General features: G+C 42.3%; 1 protein-coding gene across 8 annotated transcripts in view; it reads left to right on the forward strand.

Moving 5' to 3' along the window:
- Positions 1–20,812, forward strand: part of NSD2 (nuclear receptor binding SET domain protein 2) — a 128,789-nt gene that overhangs the window by 72,930 nt on the left and 35,047 nt on the right. For all 8 annotated transcript variants that reach the window (XM_077136220.1, XM_077136221.1, XM_077136224.1 and 5 more), the window contains 3 exons: positions 318–421; positions 1,869–2,138; positions 3,051–3,167. In XM_077136220.1, the coding sequence (XP_076992335.1) occupies positions 318–421; positions 1,869–2,138; positions 3,051–3,167 (491 nt within the window). The remainder of the gene's footprint in view (positions 1–317; positions 422–1,868; positions 2,139–3,050; positions 3,168–20,812) is intronic.

The raw sequence follows: 20,812 nt of genomic DNA on the forward strand, positions 1-20,812 counted from the left end.
TTCTTTCTCGCTGGCCCTCAGCACCCTTTTCTGCCTTGACACAAAAAGGAGTGCATTTTTGTTTTCAGTGTTAGGAGAGTGAGTCCCAGGTACTCATGTACCTTATGCCACACTGGAGGGTGGGGAGCCCAGGCCCGATTTGAGCCTGTGCCGGGCAGCTGCCCTGGGCCCTGTGAACATTCAGGATCAATCCGTGGAAGCCAAAAAGTTGGCAGAAAAATGAAAATTTAAAGTATAGTGTTAAAAAATAGAGCTTGAAAGGGTAGATGCAATTCTCCACTAAAACTGTTACTAGCATTTTATTGACTTTTTTTTAGCACTGCAAGAAGCTGAAACTCGCTTTCGTGAAGTAAAGCTTCAGAGGGAGGCCCGGGAAACGCAGGAGAATGAGCGCAAGCCCCCACCCTACAAGCACATCAAGGTGAAGCTCCAGAATGCGCTGTATGGAGGGGGCCCTCTGCAGTGAGGGGTTGCATCGCTGGCAGAGTCCTGATGCTGGGGGCAGAAGGTAGTCCTGAGTGAGCTCGAGAGGTAGACAGCAAATGCTGCTGCCACCAAGAGTGTGCCCTGTTGGCACAAGCGTGACTGCCAGGCAGGGTGCAGCCCATGGCAGTTGGGGAGTGTTTGCGGGGAGTGGTCTTGGTTTTGCCTTCAGGTGTGCGGCTGACTTTGGTAGCTAGAGAGGGGCTGGAAGCCAGTACTGAGCAGGGCTCAACAGAGCAGCAGGGACAGTTGAACTGGCTGTGCTGAGTCATCCGCAGATGCTGCAGACAAACCCAGGTAGAGGAGAGACTGGTGGAGCCTGGCTTGGCCGGCCTGGGGTCCTTGAGGTTTTGAGAGCATTGGGAGACGATGGTGTGGGGGGCCATGGGCTTGGTGAGGGGCCACAGGGTAGAAGAGGGCATGGAGGTAAGGAAGGAGGTAGGTCCCTGGTTGTCCTGCTGCTCTAGCACTGGTTTTAGGAGAAAGTGCAGCCAAGGCATGCAGGTGTCTCATTTCTTCCTGAGTGTGCTTTGCCCCCTGTTCCCCTGTGTGGTCTGTGGTCTCCGCTTCTGATTGTACGGCTCTCCAGTAGGCTGCAACAACGCTTGTGCTGCTGCTTGTGCTCCACTAACTCCAGGGTCCCTGCTCGGCTTGTCCCATCTGGGCTGAGCTCTGATCTCTGTGGGTAAACAGAGCAGCCTCTGCCATTTAGCATTTCTTGGGATGGTTTCCCAGGAAAGGAAGCACTGGGCTAAAGAGCACAAATAGTTTTAGATTCTTGAGACGTATTTCCAGATTATTCTCCAATGTGTTGTACCAGTTTGCCTCATGACGAGATCTGAACAGGGCATTTTTCTCTAGAATTACACATTTCTGGCTTAGTTTGTTTTTGGCTCTCTGCTCTACTTTTTTTGCTTCGTCGCTCTTGTCCTGTCAGTGATACAGCACAGGCTTCCCGAGGCAGGGGAGCCCTCTGCCCAGGGCCTTGGCAGGACGTAGCCTCAGGTTGTTGAGCAGCTGGGGTGCTGCCCAGAGACTCCCTCCGAGGCCTCTGCTTGCCGCCCTGCACAGTGCGGGGCTGTCGGTACGCACTGCCTCTTGTGGTCTGTCAGCCTCCGCGCGCTCCCAGAGCAGGGAACACAGGTGCAGAGATGGAACAATGGGGGCTCAGGGGCTGTTCACACCTCGGAAATCTCCAGCTGCCTATGCCAAGGGGCAGAGAGAGTGGCTTCTGATGGCACCCCCCAAACCCTCAGCCTCCCAGCCAGGGCCCCTGAAGTTGGGGACCACTGTGAATGGCCAGCAGCCACAGGCTGGGGTGGGTGGGAAGGGGCCTGAGTCTTGACGTCTGCCGTGGGTCAAGGCGGCTTGTGTTCTCCATGCAGGTGAATAAGCCTTACGGGAAAGTTCAGATCTACACAGCGGATATTTCAGAAATTCCCAAGTGCAACTGCAAGCCCACAGATGAGAACCCCTGTGGCTCGGACTCAGAGTGCCTCAACAGGATGCTCATGTTTGAGTGCCACCCACAAGTGTGCCCTGCGGGCGAGCGCTGCCAGAACCAGTGCTTCACCAAGCGCCAGTACCCCGAGACCAAGATCGTCAAGACGGATGGCAAGGGCTGGGGCTTGGTCGCCAAGAGGGACATAAAGAAGGTGGGTGCCCTGAGCTCGCTGTCCCGCCGCTGGGGAGTCGGGGGTGGCAGGGTGTTTCCTCACTTAGGCTTTTCTGTTGCATTTTTGTATTCATGTCTTTTAAAAAATGTTAGGTTGAATGTTGTGAATCCATAAGTTACATGAAAGTTACGTAAAGTAAGCTCATAAATTCTCTTGAAACACATGTTAAGGCTGAATTAAATGTTTGCTGTCATGACATGGAAGATTTGAGAGGTAACATTTCCCACGGCCTGGCCGCCAGGAGGCTGGGTTGCTGCACTGGGCTGTTGTTGGTGGGGAGAGAGTCCTGGGCAGGGCTGGGCTGGGCGAGCCCTTTAGAAGAGCCGAGGCCTCTCAGATCTGCCCCCGAGGTGCAGGCTGGGGCACCAGGCCCACCCCCACCTGTACACCAGCTCTTGTTGCACCCCATCCCTGCACTCTGTGTGCTCAGGGCCACGCTTGGTGGGTGGCCGCAGACTCCAGGTTGGCGTCCTGGCTGACCCGGCTCAGGGACAGCTCTGGGACACATGGCCCGACTCCTGCCTGACTGCGGCCAGTGCGCTCGAGCCTGGCTGACTCTTTCAAGTCCCTTCCTCTGCTCAGGACGTGGACCCTGTGGGGGAAAGCTGTGTGGAAACGTGAGTTACGCACAGCGCCCTCGGGAGAAAAGAGAGGTTGGAAGCCAGGGTTTTTTACAGTGTGGCAACTTCAAAAATAAAGCTGGAATGGGTTTTCCATTGACAACCTTCATTTCTAAAATATGTATAAAGTCACTTAAATTATTTGCCCTTATGGGGACGTAGAAGACAGTGCCTCAGATTAGGACATACACATGGTGCCCTGTCCTGGAGCTCCTACTTTGATCTAAAGTTGCTGGTATGTTCTTTTTCATCGTCACGCTCTGATTTGCAGGGAGAATTTGTGAATGAGTATGTGGGGGAGCTGATTGACGAAGAAGAGTGCATGGCAAGAATCAAGTACGCCCATGAGAATGACATCACTCACTTTTACATGCTCACCATAGACAAGGTAATGCTGCATGTCTGCACAGCTGCCCTCCACGGGGGCAGGGGAACAGTGTCGTGTCTTCTACTTGGTTGCTTTCTTTGGACATCTGCATGCTTTCTCTCAAGTGGGCAGTGTCCTTGGGCATGTGTGCAAGCAGAGGTGGGAGCCGCACGCCAGATCCTAGAGGTCTGTGTGTCTGCGCATCGAGTGGAGAGTGCACACAGCAGGACAAAGTGCAGCTCAGGAAGGCCAGTGTAGCTTTCTGGGTAGGAAGCATGGTCTTGGATGGCTGTTTACTACTTGTCTAAAGCCCTGACTTTCAAAAATGTGGGAGCACAGATCTGCTTGAGGGTCTCTGTTCTCAGAGACAGAGCTGAATGTAGACAGCTCATGTGCAGGTGGGGAAGGGGGAGACGCTCAGACAACTCGAGGCAGAGGGCGGTGCTGTCTGTCAGTGGACAGTGGACGCCTGACCATGGTGCCATCGCATTTGTGACCGATGGTCACAGGTCATTTGCAGCCCCTTCACGGTGGCGGCCCCACCCACCCCGGCTCCCGTCTCACAGGTGAGGTGGCTGAGTTCGCGGGCAGGTGCCAGGCCCCGCAGCAGCCAGGCTTTCCCGGGCTCTTGTCCCTGGCTGGCAGTGTGGTCTGTCCTGTTGTCTCGAGCTTGTCCGCAGGCTGCCTTCTTCGTGTCTCAGTGCTGTTGGGAGGTAAGACAGAAGCTCCTCATTGATATCACTGAGGGATGGAAAGACCGAATCGAGAAAGCAGGCACAGTTCTTGTTTCTGCCCCATAGGGCCCCTCATCTCGTAATCCAGCAGAAAAGAGTAAACTAATAATAGTGCTTGAAAACAGGGTGGAAGATGATCACAGATCAGATGTTTTGAATAATTCGCAAAAGTGAGAAAGAAGATGTGATGGGCTCTCAAGAGCGGAGGTTGCTATGGAAAGGAGGGTGGTTCCAGGGGCCATGTCAGGGTCACTATGGAGCTCCCCAAGCTTTGCCCGGCTCTCATGGCCTGGACTCTCTCACCAGGCCAGTGGTACAAAGGCAGGAGGTTCTCGATGGCAGAGGTTGAAGAGATGCCTGGAGAAGTGTGTGTGCCTTGATTTGGATCCTGAATTGGGCAGGGGTGTGTGTGTGACACATAAAGGACATTTTTTGGACAGTGAGGGAAATTCTGATTCAGACGAGATGCTGTTTTTGATCTTTGGTGTCTCAGGTGTGATAGTTCAAAGCTATATGGAGCCCAGGAAAGCATGTTCTTAAGCCTAACCCACTCCTGTAGGTGTGGGCCATTATGAGTATGGTCTTTTGTGTGTGATACATGTTATTGAGGAGTCTTAATCCTTTATAAGAAGGAAGTTGAGACCAAGTGAGAAAACCCTGCTAAAGGCTGCAAAGGCGCACCTTGTCTGATCAGAAGGACGTGCTCCCCAGCCATCCCCAGGCCTCACACCCCCGGCCAGGAGTCCAACTCTGCTTGATGTTCACTGTGCTGGGATGGCCGAGGCCTGAGTGGGCGGCCCCGAGAGAAGGAACTGATATGTGTCTGACAATTTAGAATCATCTGGAGAATAGTGCTTGATGACAAAATGTGAGACAGAGCAAGGTCTGTGGTGTAGGGACTGCTGATGCGAATCTGTGGTTTGCGTGGAGGGTTCGAGATGGCACTGCACTTTGGGAGCAGCTTGGAACAGAGGCGCACAGACCACGTCTTTGGGGCAACCAGGGGACAGGCACACCCATCACCCTACAAGGACAGGCAAGCAGACAGAAATTCCTGAGGAGGAAGACCAGTCCAGGTCTGGGAGTTGAGGATACAGTGGAGCAGGACTGAGATTTTAAAAGGGAGCAGTTGTTGAGGGCAGCAGAGAGAGGTGTTGGAAGTGCCTAGGAAGCTGAGGGGACACATCTTGGAAAGGACTGTCTTCCAAAGGAAAGGAGGGAATATTCTGGAAGGCAGAGAGGCTCTGAGAGGGGCGTCCTGGAAAGAACCTTCCTGCAGCTCCCCTTGAGAAGGGCCGTGAGGCAGGAGGCTCAGAAGACTGCGTGGCCCACGCTGGCACCACCGACCAACTGTTCCAAGAAGTCTGATGCCTCCAGAGGGCTATGATAGGAAAGAAAAGGCCTGACTTAAAACAGTAGATTGCCCTGTAAATAGAAGAAAGTCACTGGAAAAATATTGCTAAAAAGTTGGTGAAAACTAGGCCCCAACACTCAATGCAAACTTTTTTTTTTTAACAAAAAGCAAACGGTTTCTTATTTCTTATTCTTTTTTTTTTTATTAGAGCAGTTGTAGGCTTATAGAAGAATCATGCATAAAGTTCAGAATTCCCATATACCTCCTTAAGGTATGGAGTTTCCATGTTGTTAAATTTCCTGTTTAACCACTTAGGAGTGTACAGTTCAGTGGTGCTGACCACATTCACAGCGTGGTTCTCCCATTACCTCACATGGAAGTTCTGTACCCATTAAATGTCAGGACCCTGGTTCTCACCCCCACCTCTTCTGCCCCTGGAAACCTTTATTCTAATTTCTGCTTATGAATTCACCTCTTCTTATTCTTCATATAAGTAAGATTGTACAGTATTTGTCTTTCTGTCTCTGGTTTATTTCACTCAGTATGGTGTCTTCTAGGTTCATCCATGTTGTCCCATACATCAGAACTCCACTCCTTTTAAAGGCTGGTAAGACCCAGTTACATGGATTTACCACATTTGTTTTCCCAGTCCTCTGTTGAGGGGCACTTGAGCCGCTTCCATGCTTTGGCAGTTGTGAATAATGCTACCTTGAATGGCAGTCTGCACAGTATCTGTTTGAGTCCCTGCTTTCGATTCTTTGGGATATGTACCTGGTCGTGGGACTGCTGGGTCATATGGCAGTGCTGTGTTTAACTTACTGAGTAGCTGCCAGGCAGTTTGCTACAGCAGCTGCACCATTCTATGCTCCCAGCAACATGGAAGGGTCCCTATTCCTCCACATCCTCGCCAACACTTCTTTTTTTTTTTGATAGTAGCTATTCTAGTGGGTATGGAGTGTTTTGTTTTTTTTTTTTTTAGCTTTTTTTATTAATTAAAAAAATTAACAAACAAAACATTAAGAGATCATTCCATTCTACATATACAATCGGTAATTCTTAATATCATCACATAGTTGCATATTCATCATTTCTTAGAACATTTGCATCAATTTAGAAAAAGAAGTAAAAAGACAACAGAAAAAGAAATAAAATGATAACAGAAAAACAAGATTATACATACCATACCCCTTACCCCTCGCTTTCATTTGCCACTAGCATTTCAAACTAAATTTATTTTAACATTTGTTCCCCCTATTATTTATTTTTATTCCATATGTTCTACTCTTCTGCTGATATAGTAGCTAAAAGGAGCATCAGACACAAGGTTTTCACATTTGCAGAGTCTCATTGTGAAAGCTATATCATTGTTCAGTCATCATCAAGAAACATGGCTACTGGAACACAGCACTACATTTTAAGGCAATTCCCTCCAGCCTCTCCACTACATCTTGAACAACAAGGTGATATCTACTTAATGCATAAGAATAACCTCCAGGATAACCTCTCAACTCTGTTTGGAATCTCTCAGCCATTGACACTTAGTCTCATTTCACTCTTCCCCCTTTGGTCGAGAAGGTTCTCTCAATCCCCTGATGTTAATTCTCAGCTCATTCTAGGGTTTTTATCAGTCCCTTGACGCTGAATCTCTATAGAGTGGTTTTTGCACGTTAATTTTATATCCCACCACCTTGCTGAATTTATTAGCTCAAGTAACTTTGCTGTAGATTTCTCAGGGTCTTCCAAGTGTAGTATGTCATCTGCATATAATGAAAATTTTACTTCATCCTTTCCAATTTGGATGCCTTTTATTTCTTTGTCCTGCCTGATTGCTCTAGCTAGAACTTCTAGCACAATGTTGAATTGTAGTGGTGACAGTGGGTATCCTTGTCTTGTTCCTGATCTCAGGGGGAAAGCTTTCAGTCTCTCTTCACTGAGCATGGTGCTGGCCATTGGTTTTTCATATATGCCCTATATCATATTGAGGAAGTTACCTTTGATTCCTAACTTTTAAAGTGTTTTTATGACAAAAAAAAATGTTAAATTTTGTCAAATACTTTTTCTACGTTCATTGAGATGATCATGTGATTTTTCCCTTTCAATTTGTTAATGTGCTGTATTACGTTAATTGATTTTCTTGTGTTGAGCCATCATTGCATTCCTGGTATAAACCCCACTTGGTCGTGGTGTATAATTCTTTTAATGGGTTGTTGGATTCACTTTGCTAATATTTTGTTGAGAATTTTTGCATCCGTGTTCATTAGGAAGATTGATCTGTAGTTTTTTTTTTTTTTTTCTTGTAGCAGCAGCTTTACTTGCTTTTGGTATTGCAGTCATATTAGTTTCATAAAAAGAGTTAGGTAGAGTTCCTTTTCCCTTAAGTTTTTGGAAGAGTTTGAGCAAGATTTGTGTTAGTTCTTTCTGGAATGTTTGATAAAATTCCCCTGTGAAGCCATCTGTCCTGGGCTTTTCTCTGTGAGAAGATTTTGATGATTGATTAAATCTCTTTATTTGTGACTGGTTTGTTGAGAGCTTCTATTTCTTCCTGAGTTCAGTGTAGCCTGTTTATGTGTCTCCAGGAATTTGTCTATTTCATCTGAGTTGTCTAGTTTGTTGATGTATAGTTGTTCATGATATCCTCTTATGATTTTTTGTATTTCTTCAGGGTCTGTGGTAATGCACCCCTTCTCATTTCTGATTTTGTTTATTTGCATCCTCTCTTTTTTTCTTCTTTGTCAGTCTTGCTAGTGGCCCATCAATTTTACTGATTTTCTCAAAGAACCAACTGTTGGTTTTATTGATTCTTTCTATTGTTCTTTTGTTCTCCCATTCCTTTATTTCTGGTTTAATCTTTATTATTTCTCTTCTTTTATTTACTTTAGGGTTAGTTTCCTGTTCTTTCTCAAGATCTTCCAGGAACTTTTTTTTTTTCCTCAATTTTTGCTCTTTCTGTTTTTTTTTTTTTTTTTTTCCCCGCATGGGCAGGCACTGGGAATCAAACCCGGGTCTCTGTCATAGCAGGCGAGAACTTTGCCTGCTGAGCCACTATGGCCTGCCCTTTCTTTTTTTTTTTTTAATATAGACATTTAGGGTAATAAATTTCCCTAAATTTCTCTCAGCACAGCCTTTGCTGCATCCCATAAGTTCTGATATGCTATATTCTCTTTTTTTTTTGAATGGGCAGGTACTGGAACTAGAACTCAGGTGTCCGGCATGGCAGGTGAGAACTCTGCCTGCTTAGCCACCGTGTCCTGCCCTGTATTTTCATTTTCATTTGTCTCCAAAATAGCTTCTGATTTCTCTAGCAATTTCTTCTTTGACCTATTGTTGTTTAAGACTGTTTTATTTTATCTCCATATATTTGTGAAAGTTCTTGTTTTTTTGGTGGTTATTGATGTTCAGTTTCATTCCATTATGATCAGAGAAAGTGCTTTGAATAATTTCAGTGTTTTAAATTTATAAAGACCTGTTTTGTGCCCCAGCATATGATCTATCCTGGAGAATATTTCATGAGCACTAGAGAAGAACGTATATCCTGGTGTTTTGTGGTGTAATCACCTATATATGTCTGTTAGGTCTAATTCATTTATCAAGTTGTTTAACTTCTCTGTTTCCTTGTTGATCTTCTATCTGATTGTTTTATCTATAAAGGAGATGGGGTATTGAAGCCTCATACTATTATTGTTGAAACATGTATCATTACTTCAGTTTTGCCAATGTCTGTCTCATACTTTGGAGCTCCTTGATTGATAGCATAAACATTTATGATTGTTATTTCTTCTTGGTGAATTGTCCCTTTTATTAATAGATAATGTCCTTCTTTGTCTTTTCCGATATCTTTACATTTAAAGTCTATCTGATATTGTATAGCTACTCCTGCTTTTTTGGGTTATAACTTGCATGGAGCATCTTTTTTCATCCTTTCACTTTTAATCTATTCGTATCCTTATGTCTAAGGTAAGTCTCTTGTAAGCAGCATATAGCTAGGTTATATATCTTTTTTTTTTTATTAATTAACGGAAAAAAAGAAATTAACCCAACATTTAGAAATCATACCATTCTACATATGCAATCAGTAATTCTTAACATCATCACATAGATGCATGATCATCGTTTCTTAGTACATTTGCACATTTGCATCGGTTTAGAAGAACTAGCAACACAACAGAAAAAGATATAGGATGTTAATATAGAGAAAAAAAATAAAAGTAATAATAATAGTAAAAAACAAAACAAAACCTATAGCTCAGTTGCAGCTTCATTCAGTGTTTTAACATGATTACTTTACAATTAGGTATTATTGTGCTGTCCATTTTTGAGTTTTTGTATCTAGTCCTGTTGTACAGTCTGTATCCCTTCAGCTCCAATTACCCATTATCTTACCCTGTTTCTAACTCCTGCTGGACTCTGTTACCAATGACATATTCCAAGTTTATTCTCGAATGTCGGTTCACATCAGTGGGACCATACAGTATTTGTCTTTTAGTTTTTGGCTAGACTCATTCAGCATAATGTTCTCTAGGTCCATCCATGTTATTATATGCTTCATAAGTTTATCCTGCCTTAAAGCTGCATAATATTCCATCGTATGTATATACCACAGTTTGTTTAGCCACTCGTCTGTTGATGGACATTTTGGCTGTTTCCATCTCTTTGCAATTGTAAATAATGCTGCTATAAACATTGGTGTGCAAATGTCCGTTTGTGTCTTTGCCCTTAAGTCCTTTGAGTAGATACCCAGCAATGGTATTGCTGGGTCGTATGGCAATTCTATATTCAGCTTTTTGAGGAACCGCCCAACTGCCTTCCACAGTGGTTGCACCATTTGACATTCCCACCAACAGTGGATAGGTGTGCCTTTTTCTCCGCATCCTCTCCAGCACTTGTCATTTTCTGTTTTGTTGATAATGGGCATTCTGGTGGGTGTGAGATGATATCTCATTGTGGTTTTGATTTGCATTTCTCTAATGGCCAGGGACATTGAGCATCTCTTCATGTGCCTTTTGGCCATTTGTATTTCCTCTTCTGGGAGGTGTCTGTTCAAGTCTTTTTCCCATTTTGTAATTGGGTTGGCTGTCTTTTTGTTGTTGAGTTGAACAATCTCTTTATAAATTCTGGATACTAGACCTTCATCTGATATGTCGTTTCCAAGTCTATATCTTTTAATTGGTAAGTTTAGTCCATTAACATTCAGAGTTATTACTCAAAAGGATTCAAAAAGTTTCTTTAATCCGTCATCTTATCCTTTGGATTTTATTTGTCAGATCTATATGTTCTTTTTCCTCTTTCTCTGTTTATCCTTTGATGTATCCGTACTGGTACTCTTCAATTCTGTGCCCTCCAGAACTCCCTTTAGTATTTCTTGTAGGGCTGGTCTCTCGTTGACAAATTCTTTCAGGCTTTTCTTGTCTGTGAACATTTTAATCTCTTCCTCAATTTTGAAGGACAGTTGACTGGGTACGAAATTCTTGGTTGGAAGTACTTCTCTTTCAGGATCTTAAATGTATCATACCACTGCGTTTTCACCTCCATGGTGCTAGTTGAGTAGTCTGAACTCAGCCTTATGTGGTTGCCCTTGTATGTAGTAGATTGTTTTTCTCTTCCTACTTTCAGGATGTTCTGCCTCTCTTCAACGTTTGAGAAACCAATGAGTATGTTTCTTGGAGTATGCCTATTTGGATTTATTTTATTTAGAGTTCTTTGACTTCCATATTTATGTCCTTTATCAGGGTTGCAAATTTCTCTCCATTATATCCTCAACTACTATTTGTAGCCCTTTGCTCCTTTCTTCTCTTTCTGGGACACCAGTAATTATTATAATTTGTGCACTTTCTTTTGTCCATCATTTCCCTGAGATCCAATTCAAATTCTTCCATCTTTTTTGCCATTTTGCTGTTTTGAGTGTTCAACATCATTTGTCCTGTCCCCTAGTTAACTTATTCTTTCTCATGCCTCTTCAAATCTGCTGTTGTGGGTCTCTAGTATGTTTTTTATTTGGTCTACAGCATCTTTAATCTCTGTGATATCTGCTATTTTTCTATTTATTCTTTCAAATTCCTCTTTATGCTCTTCTGGTGTCTTCTTGATATCTTTATCCCATTTATTTTATTTAGTAGAGTTATATGAACATCTTTGATTAGTTGTTCCAATGTCTGTGTCTCCTCTGGTATTTTAGTTTGGTTGTTAGTCAGGACTATATTTGCCTGCATTGTGATATGCTTGGTGCTCTTCTGTTGTCTTCATGGCATATAAATATCTTGATTGGTTTACTTTGGAAGTTGATTTCCTTCTGTAGTCTAAAGCCTTTTATTTGTGGGATGGATATGGAGCAGGATGCAGGGTGTGGCATGGGGCATATCAGTGTGGTGATGCATTGCAGCAGAGGTTGGGAATTCTATGCTGGTGCCTCTGGGCATGGGCGCCCAGCAGCAGGACGATGTGGCTGTGTGGGTGCATGTTTCTGGGGGGCAGGGCCTTGGTGTGCGCTGGTCTAGGACACGGGGCCCTTTGTGTGAATGCACAGAGCTCAGTGCTTGCCCAGGGCTGCGGGGCATGACTAGGGACCATGCACATGTACAGATGTGTGAGGGCCATGAACTGATGTACATAGTTCATCAGCCTGGGTATGGCTGTAATCGCCTGCACGCTTTACATGTGAACCACCTGAACAGGCAGGGAGGGGGAGGTAAGGCTCAGGGAGGGGTGGGGCAAGACTGCACTTGTGCAGAAGAGGTGGGTTGGGCTGGGGCAGGTGTGAGCGTGCTGGCGTTGGGATGTGGGGTGGGTGACGGGGTTTAGGTGTATGGGGTGTGGAGTGAGTCGTGGGTCGCAGGGCTGCACTGGTGAGGGTAGCGTGTTTAAGGAACATGCCTTGGCTTGCTTCCTGGTCCCTGTCTCCCAGTCCGTGCACTCCTGAAGGCTCTGGGCTTCTGCATTAGGCTCTTCACACCAGTTGGACAGTCTCTGGTTCTCTGCTTCTGAGTTCCTCAGCCTTTACAACCAGGGCCTCCCTATGTGGTGCAGAAGGTTCTCCCAGGTCAGTTGTACCCTGGAATCCCCATTTCATTTGCCCTTCCGTCCCTTTTCTAACTGTTAGCAGGGTTGAACTCGACCTATTCTATTCTGCCATCTTCCCGGAATGCTCATTGTGGTTTTGATTTGCCTTTCTCTAATGGCTGATAATGTTGAGCATCTTTTCATATGCTTTCTTGCCATTTATGTTTCTCCTTTGGAGAAATGTCTATGAAAGTCTTTTGCCCATTTTTAAATTGGATTGTCTTTTTCAGGCATAGCTAGAGTTCTTTTTATATTCTGGATACTAACCCATATCAGATAATATGATTTCCAAATATTTTCTCCCATTCTGTCAGTTGTTTTTTTCACCTCCTTGATAATGTCCTTTGATTCAGTAAAGTTTTCAACCATTATGAAGCCCCATTTATCTTTTTTTGCATCTCTTTGCTTGTGCTTTTGGTTTAAAGTCTAAGAATCCATTCTCTAATAAGTTTCCCAGCACGTCCTCCCTGTGCTTTTGTCTTGGCATTCCATAGTTTTACTGCTTATAGTTAGGTCTTTGATCCATATTGAGTTAATTTTTAACATGGTGTACGGTAGCATTCGGACTGGAATTGCATTGAATTTAGTTAGTCTTCCAATCCATGAGCCTGGGGTTTCCTTCAATTCATTTCAGTCTTCTTTGATTCCCTTCAGCAATGTTTGGTTTTATAGTTTTCAGAGTATAAGTCCTTTACAGCCTTGGTTGATTCCTAGGTGTTTGACTCTTTTACTTACCATTGTAAATTGGAATTTACAGTTGTCTTGGTTTCTTTTTCAAATGGTTCATTACCAGTTGTTCTAGTTTGAAGGCTGCTGTAATGCGATATACCAGAAATGGAACAGTTTTTAAAAAGGGGAATTTAAGAAGTTGCAAGTTTACAGTTGTAAGGCTGTGAAAATGTCCAAATTAAGGCAAGGCTATGAAAATGTTGACTCTAAAGCATCCAGGGAAAGATAGTGTATCGGTTTGAAAGGGTTACGTACCCTAGAAAAGCCATGTTTTAATCCTGATCCGTCTTGAGGAGGCAGCATTTTCCTTTAATTCCTGTTTGTACTGTAGGTTGGAATTATAATTAGATTATCTTCACAGAGATGTGACTTACCCAATTGTAGGTATTAATCTTTGATTAGAGAGAGATGTGACTCCACCCATTCCAGGTTGGTCTTGATTAGTTTACTGGAATCCTTTTAAAAAGGAAACTTTTTGGAGAGAGTCATGAGAGAGCCACAAGATCCACAAGAGCCAAGAGCCCATGCAGCCAGAAACTATTAGAGATAAAGAAGGAAAACGCCTCTGGGAGAGCTTCATGAAACAAACAGCCTGGAAAGAAAGGTAGCTAACATCGCCATGTTCACCATGTGTCTTTCCAGGTGAAAGAGAAACCCTGAATATCATCGGCCTTCTTAAACCAAGGTATCTTTTCCTGGATGCAGATTGGATGTTTCTATAGCCTTGCTTTAATTTGGACATTTTTGCAGCATTAGAATTGTAAAGTTGCAAGTTAATAAATTTCCTTTTTAAAAGCCGTTCTGTTTCTCATGTATCGCATTCTGACAGGTAGCAAACTAGAACTGATATCTTGGTTCAAGAAGGCTGATGATGTCCAGGGTTTCTCTCTCAGCTGGAAGGGCACATGGCGAAGTCTGCTAGCTTTCTCTCCTGGCCTCTTGTTTCATGAAGCTCCCCTGTGGATATTTTTCCTTCTTCATCCCCAGAGGTCTCTGGCTGTGTGGGATCTCAAGCTTTTCCCCAAATGGTTCTCTCTTAAAGGGTTCCAGTAAGCAACCGCACCTTGAATGGGTTGAGACACATGTCCATGGAAACCATCCGTTCTAGTTTGCTACCTGCCAGAATGCAACACACCAGAGACGGATTGGCTTTCAAAAAAAGGGGATTCATTGTATAGTTCTTCAGAGGAAAGGCAGATAACTTTCAACTGAGGTTCTCTTTTACATGGGAAGGCACAGGGTGATCTCTGCTGGTCTTCTCTCCAGGCCTCTGGGTTCCAACAACTTTCCCCGGGGTAATTTCTTTCTGCATCTCCAAAGTCCTGGGCTGAGCTGTGAGTGCTGAGATGAGGTATGCTGAGCTGCTTGGGCTGGGCTACGTTTTGCTCTCTCATTTAAGTACCGGCTAATTAAATCAAACATCATTCACTGCAGCAGGCACGCCTCCTAGCCTACTGCAGATGTAATCAGCAACAGATGAACTTCACATGCCATTGGCTCACGTCTGCAGCAGTAGAGCTAGGTACCTTCACCTGGCCAAGTTGACACCCCGAATCTAACTACCACCCATCTAATCAAAAGTTACCACCCAAAATTGAGTGGGTCATATCTCCATGGAAACAATAAAAAAGCACCTGCCCAGGGATTTATTCAAAAAAATTTTTTTTATAAAACCAAACAACATACAAACATGAACCTTCTTAACATATGAATATTCCATACTTGGTGTGTAATCAGTGGCTCACAGTATCATTACATAGTTGTATATTCATCACCATGATCACTTCTTAGAACATTTGCATCACTCCAGAAAAAAAGACATAAAAAGAAAAAAAATACTCATACTTACCATACCTCTTAACTCCTCTCGCTCAATAACTACTAGTATTTCCCTCTACCCAATTTATTTTAACATTTGTTCCCCCTATTATTTATTTTTAATCCATTTTTTTTCTCATTTGTCCATATCATCGATAAAAGGAGCATCAGAACAAGCTTTTCACAACCACACCAGTCACTTTGTGAAAGATGTATCATTATACAATCATCTTCAAGAATCAGGGCTGCTGGAACACAGCTCTGCAGTTTCAGGCACTTCCCTCTATCCTCTCTAATACACCTTAAACTAAAAAGAGGATATCTGTATAATGCGTAAGAATAACCACCAGGATAACCTCTTGACTCTGTTTGAAATCTCTCAGCCACTGACTCTTTATTTTTGTCTTACCCCTTTCGGTTGAGAAGGTTTTCTTAATTGCTTCATGCTGAGTCCCAACTTATTCTAGGATTTCTGTCCCATGTTGCCAGGAGGTTTACAGCCCTGGGAGTCATGTCTCACATAGAGAGGGGGAGGTTATTGAGTTTGCTTGTTGTGTTGGCTTAGAGAGATAGGCCACATCTGAGCAACAAAAGAGGTTCTCTGGGGGTGACTCTTAGGCCTGATTTTAAGTAGGCTTAGCCTAGCCTATCCTTTGCAGGGATAAATTTCATTTGAACAAACCCCAAGATTGAGGGCTCAGCCTATCCATCTAGCAATACTGATAGAGGATTAAAGAACTTGGCTTTTCTGGGTATGCCACAGTTTCAAACCTACACACCAGTGTATAGAAACATAACTGATTTTTGCGTGTGGTCTGTGCTCCAACACTTTGCTGGATTCGTTTATTAGCTGTAGTACCTTTGTTGCGGTGTTTTTTTTGTTTGTTTCGTGTATTTTCTGTATATAGGATCATGTCATCGGCATACAGGGAGAGGTTTACTTCTTTCTGTCCTATTTGGAGACCTTTTATTTCTTTTTCTTGCCTAATTGCTTTGGCCAGAACTTCCAGTACAATGTTGAATAAAGTGGTAACACTGGGTACCCAGGTCTTCTTCCAGATCTCAGAGGGAAAACTTTCAGTGCTTCACCAGTGAGTTGAAAGTCAGTTGTGGGTTTTTCAATATGACTTTTATTATGTTTCACATGACCTTTATCATCCTGAAGGTAAGCATTATCTTGTTCATCAATTCCAATTTTTTTCAGTGGATTTATCAAAAAATGATACCAGGTTTTGTAACATGTATTTTCTGCATCAAGTGAGATAATCATGAGAGTGTTTTTTACCTTCATTTTATTAATGTGGTGTCACATTGATGGGTTTTCTTATGTTGGAGCACCCTGATGTTTCTGAGATGAATCCCGTTGATTAAGGTGTGTAACTCTTTTAGTGTGCCATTGAATTCTATTTACTAATATTTTGTTCATAAATCTTCTATATTCATAAGGGATTTTTTCTTCTCTTATGATATCTTTATCTGGTTGGTATGAGGGTAATGTTGGCTTCATAGAATGAGTTAGGAAGTGTTCCCTACTCTTCAAATTTTTTCAAGTGTTTAAGCTGGATAGGTGTTTATTTTTTCCCTTTCTTTCTTCCTTTCTTTTCCCCAGAGAAGTTGCAGGTTAAAACGTAGTTCTTTTTTAAATGTTTGGTAAAACTCACCAGTGAAGCCATCTGGTCCTGGATTTTTCTTTGTTGGGAGATTTTGTTCATTTGTTTTTCCTCCTGAGACAGTTTTATTCACACACCAGACAATCCATCTTAAATGTACAATCACTAGCCCTCAGTGTAGTCACAGAGCTCTGCTCACTTTGCCACAGTCGATATGCAAATATTTTTATAACTCCAAAAAGAAAGCCCCATGCCTTTTTTATTTTTTTTTACATGGGCAGACACCGGGAATCGAACCCGGGTCCTCGGGCTTGGCAGGCAAGTATTCTTTTTATGCCTTTTATACCCCTATTACTGACCCTTAGCTTCGGTTTGGTACCTCTGTAACGGGTGAGGGAAGAGCATTATAATGTTACTGTTGCCTGTAGTCCATCATTTGCCTTAGGTACATTTTCCCTCTATACCACCTATAGCTGACACCTTGTATTTGTGTTGTACATTTGTTCTACTTCATAGAAGAACATTCTTATATTTGAATTATTAGTCACCTGCATAATCCACAACAGCATTCACTATGTTATTCAGTTCCATCTTTCATCCTTGATACACAGGACCCTAAAATCCCCTTTTAACCACAATCTCACGTGATTCAGCGCTGTCATTTACACACACGATAATATGCTACCATCACCTCTATCCATTTCCAGACACTTACAGTCAACCTTATTTTAAAAGTCCTGCACAAATTAAACATCAGTTTAATAGTGAAAGTTTTACTTCTTCCTTTCCAATTTGGGTGCCTTTTACCCCTTTTTCTTGCCTAATTGCAATAGCTAGAACTTCTTGCAGAAAGTTGAATAAAAGTGGTGAAAGTGGGCATCCTTGTCTTGTTCCTGATCTGAGAGAAAAATCTTTCAGTATTTTATGGTTGAGTACAATGTTAGCTGTGAGTTTTTCACAGATGCACTTTATGTGATCAGGAGGCTTTCTTCGATTCCTATCTTTCAAAGTATTTTTATCAAAAAAGGATGCTGGAGTTTCTTAAATTGCTTTTCTGAATCAATCGAGGTGATAATGTGGTTTTTTTTCCATTTGATTTATTAATGTGGTGTTCTACATTAATTGACATTCTTGTGTTGAACCACTCTTGCATATCTGGAATAAAACCCACTTGATGATGGCGTATAATTCTCTTAAGCTGCTGTTACAGTCGATTAGTAAGTATTTTGTTGAGGATTTTTGCATCTGTATTCATTAGAGAGATTGGTCTAATAGTTTTCCTTTCTTGTACTATTTTTATCTGGCTTTGGTATTAGAGTAATGTGGCCTTCACAGAATGAGTTAGTGTTCCCTCCTCTTCAATTTTTTTTGGAAGAGTTTGAGCATGATTGGTATTAATCCTTCTCTGATTGCTTGGTAGAATTTGTAAAGCCATCTGGTTTTGTGCTTTTCTTTGTTGGGAGGTTTGGATAACTGATTGAATCTCTTTACTTGTGATTGGCTTGTTGAATTTCTTCTCCAGTCAGATTCCAGGAAGTTGTCCTTCCTGGATTCTAAATTGGCTAGTTTATTGGCGTACAGTACTTCATAGTATCCTCTTGTGCTGGTTTGAAATGATGTATGTACCCTAGAAAAGCCATGTTTTAATCCTAATCCCATTTGTAAAGGTAGCCGTTTCTTCTAATCCCTATTCAGTATTGTATGTTTGAAACTGTAATAAGATCATCTCCCTGGAGATGTGATTTAATCAAGAGTGGTTGTTAAGATGGATTAGGTTACAACATGTCTCCACCCATGTGGGTGAGTCTTGATTAGTTTCTGAAGTCGTATAAAAGAGGAAACATTTTGGAAAATGAGAGATTCGGAGCGCGCAAGAGAATGCTGCAGTACCACGAAGCAGAGAGTCCACGAGCCAGCGACATTTGGAGATGAAGGAAAACGCCTCCCGGGGAGCTTCGTGAAACCCGCAGCCAGGAGAGAAAGCTAGCAGATGACGCCTTGTTCACCATGTGCCCTTCCAGATGATAGAGAAACCGTGACTGTGTTTGCTATGTGCCTTCTCACTTGAGAGAGAAACCCTGAACTTCATTAGCCTTCTTGAACCAAGGTATCTTTCCCTGGATGCCTTAGATTGGACATTTCTATAGACTTGTTGTAATTGGGACATTTTCTCAGCCTTAGAACTGTAAACTAGCAATTTATTGAATTCCCCTTTTTAAAAGCCATTCTGTTTCTCATATATTGCATTCTGACAGCTAGCAAATAGAAATATCTCTTATGATCTTTTTTTACTTCAGTGGGGTCAGTGGAAATGACCCCCCCCCCATTTCTGATTTTATTTGTTTGCATCTTCTCTCCCTTTTTCCTTTGTTCATCTAGCTGAAGGTTTGCCAGTTTTATTGATCTTGTCAAAGAGGTGACTATGATTTTGTTGATTTTCTTTATTATTTTTGTTCTCAACTTCATTAATTTCTGTTCTAGTTGTTGTTATTTCTTTCCTTTTCCTTGCTTTGGGATTACATTGCTGTTCTTTTTTCTTGTTCATTCAGGTGTGCAGTTAGATCTTTGATTTTAGCTCAAGATCTTGCTCTTTAATGTGTGTTAAATTTAATGTACAAATTTCCCTCTCAGCACTGCCTTTGCTGTATCACATAAGGTTTGAAATGTTGTGTTCTTGTTTTCATTTGCCTCAAGATATTTACTGATTTCTCTGCAATTTCTTCTTTGGCCCACTAATTGTTTACATTTCTGAATTTTTGTATTTATCTGAATTTTCCAGTGCTCTGGCTGTTACTGATTTCCAGATTCATTCCATTATCATTAGAGAAACTGCTCTGTATAAGTTCAGTCTTTTAAAATTTTATTCAGACTGTTTTATGCTCTAGCATGTGGTCTATGTTGGAGAATGATATCTGAGCACTTGAGAAGAATGTGATTCCTACTGTTTTGGGATGCAATGTTCTCTAAATCTGTTAGGTCTAGTTTATTTATAGTATTATTTAGGTTCTCTGTGGCTGTTTTTTTTATTAATTAAAAAAAGTAACAAACAAACAAAACAATAAGACATCATTACATTCTACATATATAATCAGTAATTCTTAATATCATCACATAGTTGCATATTCATCATTTCTTAGAACATTTGCATCGATTTAGAAAAAGAAATAAAAAAGACAACAGAAAAAGAAATAAAACGATAATAGAGAGAAAAAAGTTATACATACCATACCCCTTTCCCCTTGCTTTCATTTACCACTAGCATTTCAAACTGAATTTATTTTAACGTTTGTTCCCCCTATTATTTATTTTCATTCCATATGTTCTACTCTTTTGTTGATATGGTAGATAAAAGGAGCATCAGACACAAGGTTTTCACATTCACAGAGTCACATTGTGAAAGCTATATCATTGTTCAATCATCATCAAGAGACATGGCTACTGGAACACAGCTCTACACTTTCAGGCAGTTCCCTCCAGCTTCTCCACTACATCTTGAACAACAAGGTGATATCTACTTAATGCATAAGAATAACCTCCAGGATAACCTCTCGACTCTGTTTGGAATCTCTCAGCCATTGACACTTTGTCTCATTTCCCTCTTCCACCTTTTTGGTCGAGAAGGTTTTCTCAATCCCTTGATGCTAAGTCTCAGCTCATTCTAGGATTTTTCTCAGTCCCTTGATGCTAAGTCTCAGCTCATTCCAGGATCTCTGTCCCACGTTGCCAGGAAGGTCCACACCCCTGGGAGTCATGTCCCACGCAGCGAGGGGGAGGGTGAGACTGCTCATCATGTTGGCTGGAGGGAGAGGCCAGATCTGAGCAACAAAAGAGGTTCTCTTGGGGGTGACTCTTAGGCCTAAATTTTAAGTAGACTTGACCTATCCTTTGTGGGGTTAAGTTTCATATGAACAAACCCCAAGACTGGGGGCTCAGCCTGTAGCTTTGATTGTCCACACTGCTTGTGAGAGTATCAAGAATTCGACTTGGGGAGGTTGAATTTCTCCCCGCTATCACCATTCTCTGAAGGGGGCTTGCAAATACTTTTCCACTCACTGATCAAATCACTCTGGGATTCATCAGGGCATCACTCTGGACAAGCCAACAAAATCTCCTGTCCTAACTGAGATTCCAAGTACTTATGACGTTCAATCAAACTATCTACATAAGTTATGTTATGAAATGCTCTAGTCGAAATATAAATTTTGTAACAAATAAACGTTTTGTGCTTTAGTCTCACACATAAGGTGACATTTTAATATATTAATTACCATCTATTTTCAGCACCCTGCAATAATGACATTCCTTTATTCTTCCTCTGCAAAAACATTTTTAAAATTTGGACATTGTACATTTCACTATTGTTATACC

The sequence above is a fragment of the Tamandua tetradactyla genome, chromosome 19, assembly GCF_023851605.1.
Source record: "Tamandua tetradactyla isolate mTamTet1 chromosome 19, mTamTet1.pri, whole genome shotgun sequence".
Classification (NCBI taxonomy): Eukaryota; Metazoa; Chordata; class Mammalia; order Pilosa; family Myrmecophagidae; genus Tamandua; species Tamandua tetradactyla.